Below are 13,019 nucleotides of genomic sequence, written 5' to 3' on the forward strand. Positions count from 1 at the left end.
GACTTCAAACCAACGTAAACAGCCCACCTTCCCGGTTCGGCGGAGTAATATCAACAGTCAGTAATGAGTCTTCCAACTGAAATCAACTGGCGATATATGTGCAATAAAGCACGACAGAAACCATATATTGCGCCGATATTTTTTTTTTTAACTTCACGAATGCCACTAACCACACGGTTACTTGCACATTTTTTAAAACTAACGTTTAGGGTTGCTGGGTTGACAGGTTTGTGTATGCACACAGACAACCATTGTGAAGCAGGCAGGAGCGATTCAAAATGAGCCAAATACCCGAGAAAGGACTAATAGTTCAAATTTCGGTGTCACCCACTCTATTTCATCCTAAACAAACCAGAAAGGGGGCTCAATGTTCAAAATACCGGAATTGTCCTTTAAGCAGGCTTGCTAATGATTCCAAGGAATCGGTTGACTTGGCACCGGTTCTGAACAAGAACCGGTTCTCGATTCCCATCCCTACGTCTGATGCTGTCATTTCTACAGAACCCTCAACCAGCTCTGCAATCCAGGAGACTGATTGGATGACACACTGTGATGCTTCTACACAGGGGAAGTATACATTCATGGAAGATCACATCTATGCTGTCAGTCACTCACTCCATTGTCCTCTCCTCCATGACCAGGCAACACAGTGTCCTGAACAACATCTTGTACACACCGAACTTCTCTGGAATGATCGGCTGTGTCTACCCCACACTGGGTTGTCAGTGGATGCCTTTGAGGCTTTATCCGACGACCTGAAAGAAGGATGCAGCATCTCTCAGCTACATCCCAAGGATCAACTGTTGATGACCCTGATGGAGCTCCGGCTGAACCTATTGCAGGACGACATCGCAGAGAGGTTCAGAGTGTCTCAGTCTGTGGTCAGTAGGATAATCTCTCAGTGGCTGGACTTCATGGAGGAGAAGATGAGGTGCTATGTTCCACGGCTGCCCAGGGAGACGATCCAGGCAACGATGCCACAGAGCTTCAAGGAACATTATCCATTAACCACATGTGTAATTGACTGTTCTGAGACCCCTCTTCAGAAGGCTCACAAGCTGGACTCAAGAGGCGAGTCTTACAATCATTACTATGGACATAATACAATCAAGTTCCTCATAGCTATTGCACCATGTGGTTTGATTATGTTCATCCCTCCAGCATATGGTGGGAGATGCAGTGACAAGTTCATCACAGCCAACTCAGGGTTTCTGGAGTATCTGCGTCCAGGTGATGAGGTGATGGCTGACCGAGGATTTGTTATCCAAGATCTTCTGTTTGAACGTAAAGTCAAGCTCGTCCTGCCATCTTTCACCAGAAGTGGCCTTCCCTTGTCCGAAGAAGACACCACCAACACGAGGCGCATAGCCACGAGAGGGTCATACGCCGCCTGAAGGACTACAGAATAGTCTCTTAAACAGTGCTAATTAACCTTGCCCCGAAATTTGACAAGATTCTGAGAGTCTGCAGGTCTATCTTCGTGGGGACATATACAAGAAGATGAGGAATAAGATGTTCAATCAGTTGCTATGGTTACATGGTTAAAATGTTGTCTCTATTGTTTATCTTGTTCATTTTTACAAATCTATACCAAACTTTAACTTCTATCTGTATTTTTATACACAAACGTGATGTCTTTGTCAGATTCAACAAAATAAACTTGACACGAGGCATGCTAATGCTTTAATGATTGAGTTAATGCTTTGACATAATACTAAAATCTAATTACATTAAAAACAATAGCCAATAATATGTACTAGGGCTGTGCGATCAATCGAATTTTGATCACGATTTCGATTCTTGTTTGAAACAATCTCCAAATTAATAAAATCTAGTTGAAACGATTCTTTTGGAATTTTCCGTTTTCCGTTTTGAGACGGGCATGCGCAATTCAGTCCCTCCCCAAAGGGACTGAATTGCAGTCCATCCTTTGGGGATGGACTGCAATTCGTACAAAAAGGGTAGAACGAGTTCTATAATATGGCAACACTACGGATTTGAAGAAGCAGACGAGGCACAGGCCCACACAATGTGCAAAATCTGCTACAATGTTGTATCGGCACCCCTTGGAAGCACGACAAACTTGTATAATCACCTAACCATCCTAAAAAACAATCTGTTATATTTTATCTTATTTTTTTACCACATTTACATAGTCATTGGGTCCTATTGTTCAGTCTCACAATGCTATTTGATCGTACATTTGTTTATAAGTCACGCCTTCTGGCCATGAACTCACACACCCTCTCAAGGTTTCCTTCGAACAACATCTATTGGTTTCATTGGACTGGATTCATCAGATGCATGTAAGTAAAATGTGTTTTATATATTTTTTGGTTGTTATTATAATGTCTAGAGCATGTACATATGTAGTTATTGTGGAATAGATGCATCAAATTTCATTTAGAGCTTGTTATATAATTGTTGCAATTACACAACATTGGGTGAATGTGGTAGTCAAAATAGCTGGCTTGTTGCAGTGGGCTCAAACAGGTTGTATTCCCTCCACTTCACCACTGCCTGAAACAGAGTATTTTCTTTATACATGGATAGTATACATTCTACCCTTGTGTTGTGTTCTGGTGAAATTTGACTGATTTAAAAGTTGTATCTCTAAAAAATGTAGTTAATTTGATTAGCCTGACCTAAAATTGGAGGGGAATCACAACATCTGTGCTGTCAAATGGTATGATAGCAGGGCCGTCGCACTTGTGTCATCCTTTGCTGGACCTGAACCTGTGCAGAAGATTCAACGCTGGGACAAAGCCAACAGAACCTACATTGAAGTTGAGAGGCCTTACATTGTTGGTGCCTACAACAAGTACATGGGAGGTGTGGATTTGTTGGACTCATTTACAGCCAAATATAAGTTCCCCATCAAATCCCGTCGCTGGTAGATGTACATCTTCTGGCACACAATCAACCTCGCTGTGGTCAATGCCTGGCTGCTCTACAAGCGGGACTTTAAAGCGCTCAAGGTGTCTAGCAAAGTGACAATGAACAGGAGACAGTTTCAGGCACAGCTAGCATCCTCTCTCATCCTGGTAAACTCAACACTTCAAACTCCAAAGAGAGGACGGCCATCTTCTGGCAAAGGGAGCCCAGCAACACAGACAGTGACATCAGGAAGCCCTCTGAATGCTCAGAAGAGGCCATCCAAGAGATGTGCACACCTCCCATTGGATGTACGCAAGGACCTAGTTGCCCATTTCCCAAGGAAGACAGGGAGAGGACGCTGCAGACAGTGCAATAAGGATACACCAACACACAATGCAGAAAGTGTGATGTTCGCCTTTGCTTTTCAGACAACAGGGACTGTTTTTGGGACTTTCGCCACCAATGAAAGTCTTGATGACCAATGTCATGAAAAGAAAAAAAGAGGGGAAAAACTTGAGTTTTATCTTGTTTTAATATTTTTAATATTTTTAATAAATGACTTCATAAAAATATGACTAATGTGTGATTATTATTAATGTTATATACCGTTATGGGGCCAAGTAAGCAATCAACCCTGCAAATGAACCCTTAGTTGTACAAACCCTTAGAGTATAAATACAGAAATCCTGCTCCTAACTAAGCCCAATGTTGCAATATTACAAAATTTCTCTAAAAACGTACATAAACTTTTTTTTTTTTTAAACTCTTTAATTACTGCATCAAAGGCCACCTACAACAACATCTGAAAGGTAATATAATTATTTTTTTAGGTTTTCCTATATTTGGGTCTTACACACTTCGGTTACCTCGATTGGTGCGCGGCTGGATCTAAATGAGGCCAACTTACTTGAACAATCCAACAAGCTGGAAGCGCAAGAGTTGGTCATCAACGCCTTGGATAATAAATTAGAGGAGGCCCTGATCACTATAGACAATCTGGAGAACCGATCCAGGAGAAGGAATCTCCGTTTGCTTCACCTGCCGGAGAAGAGTGAGGCAGGCTACAGCATGGAGGCCTACCTGGCAAAGATCCTCTCATCTCTCCTATCCATTCCTCTGAAGGAAAACGACATCGAAATCGCCCACAGAATCGGCCCATTGGTCAAGAACGTCCCCAGGCCTCGCACGGTGATCTTTAAGCTCCATCATCTGCAAAAGAAGCTCTCCATTGTGGAGACAGCCGGATCCATCGTGCTGGAGCCCACTGACCTGTCCGGCGTGAGGCTACGGATCTCAGAGGACATATCGGTGCGTAACCCAGTAATACATTATGATTTACCATGTATTTACCGGGTAACTACCTCTATTTACCTTCTTATTACCAGTGGTAATTACCCGGTAATACACTATGATTTACCATGTATGTACCGGGTAAATACCTAGTAATTAGGGGACTGTAAAAGGAAGGGTTACCGTAATACGTTTAGTATGGTTAGGATTAGTAGAGTTAGTAATAAGGTAAGTATGGTTTGGGTTAGAAGGGAGGGTTAGTAGTGGTAGTAATAGTTATTAAGGTTAGGGTTAGTAGAGTTAAGGTTAGTATGGTTAGGCTGAGTAGGGTTAGGGTTAGTAGAGTAAGTAATACGTTTAGTATGGTTAGGATTAGTAGAGTTAGCAATAAGGTAAGAAAGGTCCTGGAGCAGCAGCAGCAGAGAGAGGTAATGTTTCCCGAAGCTCCGCTAGGCATTGGAAAAAACTACTTAATTCATCGATCAGATCTACTTTATCTTATTTTATTTCATGATCATAATACCTAACAGTATATAGTTTGTTTTCGTCGTCCTCCATCGCTCGATTCAACAATACATTTTGGCACTTTTTACTCCCGGATCAGACCGCAGAAAAAGACTTGGACTTTCCTATCGCCAACATGCCTCTGTACTCGGATATCTCAGGCACGGAGACTGGGAAATGCACAGACTGCACCAAACTGCGACAGACGGTGGCTTTAATGGAAACGAGACTAGCAGCATTAGAAAAATGCAAAGGACCCCTACAGGATACAGTGCCGATGGGTGAGTTTGCTGAGCTCACTCAGATACAGCAAGATGATCAAAGCTACACTGTATCCTTCCCGAAGCTGGACAAGAGAGAGACAGTTCCAGCTGCGTTTCACTGGCACAGAGTCGGCGCTAAGCCAAAACGACATACCAAAGTGAATCAACAAGATCACTCAACGCCAAATGCTAAACTACCCAAAGCTAAAGTTATCAGCCGGATTAGCCCGTCACTGAAATTAACCCTGCCACTGAAGAACCGGTTCCTGCCACTTCAAGAGTCCACGAACGAGCCTGCCACCCATGCACCCCTGAGCCCCGAGATGCGTCCGGACGGACAGTGCGGACAGAGACGGAACATGAACCAGTCGCCATGGAGGCGAGCTGCGCATGCCTCGGCCATCTGTGCACCCCTGACCCCTGAAATGTGTCCGGACAGACGGTACGGACAGACATGGAACAACCAGCCGCCACGGAGGCGGGCTGCGCATGTGTCTGCCACCGTCCAACAAGGGCCCATCTCAGAGGAAGCAGATGAACCAGACACTCTGATTATAGGAGACTCAACCATCAAGGATATAACCGGTAAGAAGATCAAAACATGCAACTTCCCATATGGAATGGTTAGTGATATCAACCATAAACTAGCCAAAAATCATATTGGAAAACCCCAAAATCTCACAGATTATTGTGCATGCAGGATTTAATGATATTCAAAGAGAACAGTCAGAACTTCTGAAGAGGGATTACACTGATCTATTGGATACACTGGACAAAATACACATCAACTCATTCTTCAGTGGACCCATACCAGCAGTTGACAGGGGAATAAACAGATTCAGTCGTCTACTTGCACTGAATACATGGCTTTCCAGAGTCTGCAATGAAAGAGGAAGGGGCTTTATTGACAATTTCAACTTATTCTGGGGGCGCAAATATCTTTTCAGAGCAGATGGCCTACACCCAAACAGGTTAGGCTCAAAACTGTTGAGGGACAATCTTCTCTTCTCGCTTTACGCACAGGCCACAATCTTGCCATGGTCTGACGCACAGACCACAATCAGAGCACAGGTTGAGAAGAAGCGAGACTACAGCCTCCCCCACACATCTACTCTGCCACTATCTGACACACAGATAGCAGACAGCCCACAGACCTTGAAGAGAGACAACAGCCCGCCCGACGCCATCAACACTGTGCCTTCCCCAATCGCTGATGCTGGCTTGACGAGGAACGGCCACCCCCCTCCTCTGCATTACAGACCAAAGACCTTGAAGAGAGACAACAGCCTGCCTGACACCATGGACACCGTGCCCTCCCCCATCGCCGATGCTGGCTTGGCGAGGAACGGCCACCCCCCTCCTCATCTCTCCCATAGCCACAACAACTCCAGCTCCACTGTCTCCTCCCTTTGCGATTTTCCAGCTGAATTTAAGAAACAGGAATATGTAGGCATCAAACTTGCATCTGTGTCAATGATAGCATCGCCAGGTCATTCCCACAGGCTGATAACACCAAAGCGGAGGGCGCCCCAGCCCCCCGCCCCCTGTACTGATAGTAGTCCTGAGTATTACTGAGACAAAAAAGGGTTCAGCCGTAGACAAAGTATAAAGGACGTTTTGCATAATCTGCTGAACCCAAGGTTGCCTATGTCAAAACATGGCAACTTTTGCATTCCTGCTGTAACCACTAAGAAATAAACAAAGGGAAACTTAGACACACTGCTAACCTCACAAATCTCATGCATATTTCCTCCAAACCAAAAACAACCTTAAAGCCTATCAACAACACCATCAGGATGGGTCTACTTAATGTTAAGAATTATTGTCTAGCATCTCCAGAGACTTTGACTGTCTAGTTATAACTGGTGACTTCAATTTTCATACTGATGATTTGAATGACAAGTGTGCAAAAAAACTTTTTACCATTTTGGACACATTTGAACTGTCCCAACATGTGAAAGAGACTACTCATTGTAAGGGCCACACTCTAGACCTGGTTATCACAAAGGGCCTCAATGTTTCTGATCTCTGTGACTGATCCTTCCTTCTCTGACCACTTTTGTGTTTTCTTTAATATATCTTTTATTCCCAACATACAGACAAAATCAAATACTGTCAAAAAACGGTATATCAATGAAGAATCGTATGTACTTTTTAGAAAGGCCATCTCCTTACTACCACCTCTCAACCCATGTTCTGCTGATGATCTTGTAGAAAACTTTAATTTGAAAATTTTGAAAGTCATGGATGTCATTGCACCTTACAAGGTTAAAACGATTTCTGGAAAGCAAAAGGCACCCTGGAGAAAAGCTGCTTCTGTAACAGCACAGAAAAAAGAATGCAGGAAGGTTGAACGCATCTGGCGTAAAACAAAACTTCATATTCACCATGATATCTACAAAGAGAGCCTCCGTGCCTACAATTCAGACTTAAAAAGTGCTAGAGAAACATTTTTCTCCAATATCATTAAATCCAATAATAATAATGCAAAAACCCTATTTGCAACTGTTGACAGACTGACCAACCCCCCAAAACAAATTCCACCTGATCTCCATTCCACGCAGAAATGCATTGAGTTTGCAGTTTTTTATACCGATAAAATTGAAGGCATCAGACGCGCCATCAATATCTCCACTTCAAACAAAAATGTTGGACTACCACCCTGTTCAGGCAAAAGTTACGTGGCAGGGATGGCATGCTTTAATGTTATTGACTCTAAAACTCTTGTGGAAACTGTTACACAACTAAAGCCATCCACCTGTTGCCTTGATTCTTTACCTACCAACCTCTTTAAGAATGTTTTTGACTGCCTAGCAATAGACATATTGCAGATAGTTAACAACTCTCTCCAGTCAGGCAACTTCCCAAAAGCCCTGAAAACTGCAGTTATTAAACCCCTTTTAAAAAAGCGGAGCCTAGATACCTCTATTATTAACAACTACAGACCAATATCAAATCTGCCCTTCATAAGTAAAATCATTGAGAAAGTTGTCCTCCAGCAACTTAATCACTTCCTGGCATCAACTGGTTGTTATGACACCTTCCAATCAGGATTTCGACCCCTGCACAGCACTGAGACCGCCCTCATTAAAGTTGTAAACGACATCCGTCTTAACACAGACTCTGGCAAAACCTCAATACTAATGCTACTAGTACTTCTCATTGGCTAGTGCAGGATGGGAATGAAGACTTAATTAAAATACCATCCAATTTTTTAGCAACCCTCATTTACATGTGGCTAAGAAGGTGACGTGACAATTATTATAATCAACGTAATAATATAAATACCTTATGAAAGACAACAAGTCTCTCAACTGCATCAGATGCACTCATTTTTGGAGACTTCAGTCCCCCTGGAGGTGGTGGAAGGAGATGTAACAGCAACAACAGAGAGGCCATTTCTTGGTCGTAGGCTGAGGACCAAGAGACACAAAATAATTAACTGAAAACTTCAAATTTAATACTTTTCAAGTTTGAATGAGAACAAGGAGGCATTATGAGAAAGTTTTAAACAGTCATCCATCTATTAGTCACATTTATCCAAAAATGAGTGTATCTCTTGATCAACGCTCAAGAGATACACAGAATAAACAAAGGAAATATTGTTTATTATTGTTAGAGTTCAACTGCAATTATAGCAAATGCATTAAAACAAAAACTCACTTGTTTCCTCATCAAGATCATCTCCTTGGGGACTTTCTGCTGACTGCACCAAGTGACGCAACTCTGGTGTTGAAGTGAGCTGCTTAGCCTCTTTTATGACATTTGGCTTGAAGAACAAATCCCATTTCTGAAGAAGCCTGGAGGATGTGTCATCATCAAATAGGAGAGTGAAGTCTTGGTCCACCTTTAAGAAAGAAGATATTCAACTACAGGAAATACTTTACAATTTCTAGCCATTCTAAAACATCTCAAACTTACCAATCCTTTTGTATCCAGGAATCTTGGGAAGCTGGAGAGGATATCAACACTTCTGCCTGGGTCATTAACGAGCTTCTGACGGTGCAGAAAGGTCTCTCTCATCTTCTGGAAAATCAGGGAATTGTCTGTGGTATGGTTGAGCAAAGACATGGCCTCTTGGCAAGCATCACCATCAAGCTGCCTTTCAACATGAACAGTTCTTTGGAAATTTGGGCCTCCTGGAGAAAAGCAAATAGCGCTATTTGGTGGCACTGCAGATCCTTGACGAATCTTCCTCTGAACTGTTTTCAGACGCCAAGAAATGTATCCTGTGCTGCTTGCAGAATCATAGAAGTGTTCCTGAAATAAAAATAAATGAAATGTGTTGTCATACCAGGCTCATGAGCAATCTCACGGAATTCAAATATCAATGTCATCCACACAGTTTTTTATCATTACATGAAAGTGTAAACAATAATAATGACTATTACATAGCCCTTCTTGGAATATGGATCCCTGAGGGAAGGGAACAGCATCACTATCCCATGTGCATAATCCTCTCTGGTTTCTTTAGTGGGAAGGTGCCTGAGAGGAGATATTCAATTAGTAAATGAGTACATTTAATACAATGACCATGCAGTCATTTGGCACAAATAAAGACAATATGAAAGAAACATACCCATGATTGTCAATCATGTGAGCCACCAGGATGTTAACCATCTGTCTTCTTGCAGCATCTGTCAGGGTTTCTGTTGTTTGGTACTCCTGTAGTACTTCTTCACCTCCGGATTTGCCTCTCAGCACAGCTTCAATCAACTAATAAAAAACAAAAACATGAGAATAACAAACATGCGATTAAAAAGCTTTTCTAAAGACTCAAGAGTGTAAAAATGTATTAAGAAGTATTAAGAAACCTGTTTGGCAGACGCAGCATCACGATTACGTGTATCCTCGATTCTTTGTCTCTTGCTATAGACCTCATCTATGTTCACAGTTGATGTACTTGAGCTGAAGCTTGAGTCAGACAGCCCAGAAGCAGAACATAAGGAGCTGTCAGAGAATTCTAAAGGAATAGAAAACATGTTAGTAATTATATTCTGTAAGGTGTAGTGCTTAATTATGCCTGCCTTTATATCTCACCCTGATCTGAGAAAACTGTCAGCACCACATTGCCTTGTCCAACGAGGTCGCTGAATATTTCTCCATCAACTTCTGTCCCTGTTGCATCCTTGTATGTTACTTTAGCATCAGTGGGCAGGCAAAATCTCTCGATGACTAGAAAAGATAAGATAAAACTGAATGTGCTTTTTAAGTCAGCAGTGTTTCTTGCCTCACAGCGAATAACTTTCTATTAAATATCAGCACTGTACAGGGGGGTTGCTCAGGTTGCTTGGGCAACTGCCCATATGCCCTCCTCGACTCAGGTTGCCCTTCCGAGGAAAAAAAAAAAAAAGTTTTTTTTTTTTAATCATTTAATGGATGCAGAATTTCATGTAGGCCTATAAAAATCGCCACTCGAAACATTTCATAAAGTATCCGTTGCCTCATTCAATTCCGTTCGGGCACTGAGAGTGAAAGTCAGTAGGGGGAGGGCAAACTCTGCCGCGCGGCAACAGCCGCTTTTGCCGCCGCCCCTCTGCCGCCCTTCCCCCATTGAAATGAATGGAGGCGGCGAGTTGCCGCGCGGGCGTTATCGTTAGTAGTAGTTATTTCAGTGTTTTACTTATTTGTAATTATATATTAATAAAGACCCTGTTATTCTCAGTCCTTCATATAGCCTGCAAGTTTTTTTTGGGGGGGGGGGGGGGGGGGGGGGTGCCCTTTTTTCAGGTCAGAGCAACTGCCCCTCAAAATTCCTGTGCACGTCCCTGGTATAATCATTCAATAGACCTAGAGCATTTTCCCCTCACAACCCCCTCCCTCTTAAGTGCAAATTAAAAAATGTATGATTGGCATTTTTTTTTTATCTGTATTGGTGTATATTATGCTTTACACTCTATGAAGCACACATTGCAGAACTGACTTTTCGATTTAACCCTATTTATAGTTTAAAAGAGGCTGATAAAGGCATCAGAAAACACAACATTACGGAGCTTACAGAATGAGCATTTAAAATAACATGGGTGTGGTTTTAAACCTTTTTCCTGGAATTGCAGGAAGTCAAACCGTCCTTCATCCTCCTCCAACTTCACATATTTCTGCTGTTGGCCGTACCTCACCTGGACCAGCATTTTTACTGAGACATGCAAGGAAGTTTGACAAAGTAAATAAACATTTAAATGGAAGAACGGTAAAAACTAGAATATGTGTGTGTGTGTGAGGGTGCATCTCACACCTGTACCTTGCTCAAGTCTAGATTGTTTGGCTAGTGTGAGTGCATCAACTGTACTCAAGTCCACTTCCCTTCCTTGGCCTGAGCACACTTGGGAGGTGTACTCAGGCCACGGTGCAGATGCTAATGACCCGACACACGCACACGCACGGCTACGCAAACTGAGCTGGATGACGTATAGTCCATGCGACCCTTCTTTCCCATTAAACAATAAACATGACGGCTAGCGGTTCACGTTGGTGCGACTGTGAAGTTGAGTTTTAATGGTTGGATATGGGATTTGCGAAACGCCAGCAGATTTTGAAAACACACAACTGGAATGGTCCCTCTCCTTCAACGCTGACTCCACCCATTCCAAGTACATGGACGCACAATCATGCACAAGCGCGAACACAGATGCGCAAGAGCGAGCCAGGCTAGCTCAGTGGGAGTTTAGGGTTGTCTTCTAGTTCTAGGTCCAAATGTGGATTAGCTAGTTAGCTAGCTCCAGTAGCTACCGCAGGATAACAACAAACAGAAGCTTGCTCTGGGTCACGAGCTTTGAGTACGTGCACGAAGCGGTCACGAACGGGTGAGGGGAAGGGGGAATGCAGTATAACGGTTTGATTGACGTACTCACTGTCCAATGCCATCAACTGAAAACTAAGCGATATGGAACTCAAACCGTGATTCTGAATAAAGTATAAATTATTTTATTGAAGATACAAGTGTGTAGATATGTTAAATCTTTTGAACGCAGGTAAAATTTTAAAGATGTATTTAGTTACGATGCGTGTCAGAATGGGCGGACGGCGGGAATGGGCAGACTGCGGGAAAAGCCATTTTGTGCTTTAGCTTTAACTTAGTACTTCAAATACTTATAAACTTTTAATTAAGTAAATTATCCGAAAATACCTTTTCCGAAAACACTGCAGGTCACATAATCTGATGATGGGTCACCAAATACAGTGGTACACCGGTCACACCGACAAATAGACACGTGAAACGCCCGTCTGCGTGTAGGGACAAGTTCGGACATGCAGCCCCTTCGATGAACATAGTGAAGCCCAAAAATCGGCCTCAAACGAGATTTATACAATAAAAATCATAAAGCTGGTCTTTCTATCGCTTTAAACTTGCATGTGAATTGTTAAATCGTCATTGATGAAATAGGAGACGGTTTTAGTAACACGTGGTTAGCTTAGCCAATTAGCATAGTCTGCTAAGTGGCTAATCAAGTGCACCAATTTGCTGATCAGTCCTGGCATTAAACACACTGAAATACACAGCATAAATTGATTTTTCAGTAAATTTGACTTAAATGCACTTACTGTGTAGTATTGCATGAGTGGTAGAAAATGTCCAGACTTGCCTCCTCTGTCTCCAACCGTAGACGTGAAATGCATGGGCGGAACTTAAAGGTTGGGTATACACGAAGGGGGAGGGGTGTGCAGTACGACCGTTTGATTGACGCACTTACAACTTCCAATGCCACTCGGTGGTTCTGGAAATCATTGGAGTTTTTCGAGCCCTGCCCGTTCCACAGATGATTGACTTGTTTAATTTTCATGCCAATACTTCTAACTCAGTGTCTGTAAGTGGGTTATGATAAGGATTTCAAGTAATTTTGCAAAAATTGCCGAAAAAGAGAAGTCCATGCCCAACCTTTAATTACATCTCTGCAGAGTTGCGTTAACACTGATGTGATCAACTCTGTCATATAACTCCAACTCTGAACACCATTTAAATCAGAATGTGTTAAAATTACACTCTGGGAGTGAAAAACAACTCAGAAATGTTTAACACCGAAAATTCAACACTCCAATTTTTGCTGTGTATGTAGTCAGAACACTACTGGGGTGGGTGGTAAATGG

General features: G+C 42.6%; 1 protein-coding gene and 1 pseudogene across 5 annotated transcripts; one reads left to right on the forward strand and one right to left on the reverse strand.

Annotated features, from left to right (window-relative positions):
- The first annotated feature begins 409 nt into the window (after positions 1-409).
- Positions 410-1,518, forward strand: LOC130380341 (uncharacterized; annotated as a pseudogene).
- A 6,525-nt stretch (positions 1,519-8,043) lies between these two features.
- Positions 8,044-12,744, reverse strand: LOC130380340 (uncharacterized). 5 transcript variants are annotated; one of them, XR_008895271.1, is made up of 8 exons: positions 12,477-12,744; positions 10,972-11,070; positions 9,749-9,897; positions 9,514-9,650; positions 9,326-9,419; positions 8,856-9,194; positions 8,598-8,734; positions 8,044-8,347 (listed from the first exon to the last, which is right to left on the reverse strand). XR_008895271.1 is itself a non-coding variant. In XM_056587506.1 (8 exons), the coding sequence occupies exons 2-8, from the start codon at positions 11,063-11,065 to the stop codon at positions 8,202-8,204; spliced, it is 1,143 nt and encodes a 380-aa protein (XP_056443481.1). In that variant the 5' UTR covers positions 11,066-11,070; positions 12,477-12,744; the 3' UTR covers positions 8,044-8,201. The 5 variants fall into 5 exon arrangements, 3 of the variants coding, with proteins under 3 accessions (XP_056443481.1, XP_056443483.1, XP_056443482.1); XM_056587506.1 differs by having other exon boundaries at positions 8,598-8,781; XR_008895272.1 differs by lacking the exon at positions 10,972-11,070 and adding an exon at positions 9,975-10,109 and having other exon boundaries at positions 8,598-9,194; positions 12,477-12,743.
- Positions 12,745-13,019: the final 275 nt, after the last annotated feature.

This window comes from Gadus chalcogrammus, chromosome 4 (genome assembly GCF_026213295.1).
Source record: "Gadus chalcogrammus isolate NIFS_2021 chromosome 4, NIFS_Gcha_1.0, whole genome shotgun sequence".
In the NCBI taxonomy this organism is placed as follows: domain Eukaryota; kingdom Metazoa; phylum Chordata; class Actinopteri; order Gadiformes; family Gadidae; genus Gadus; species Gadus chalcogrammus.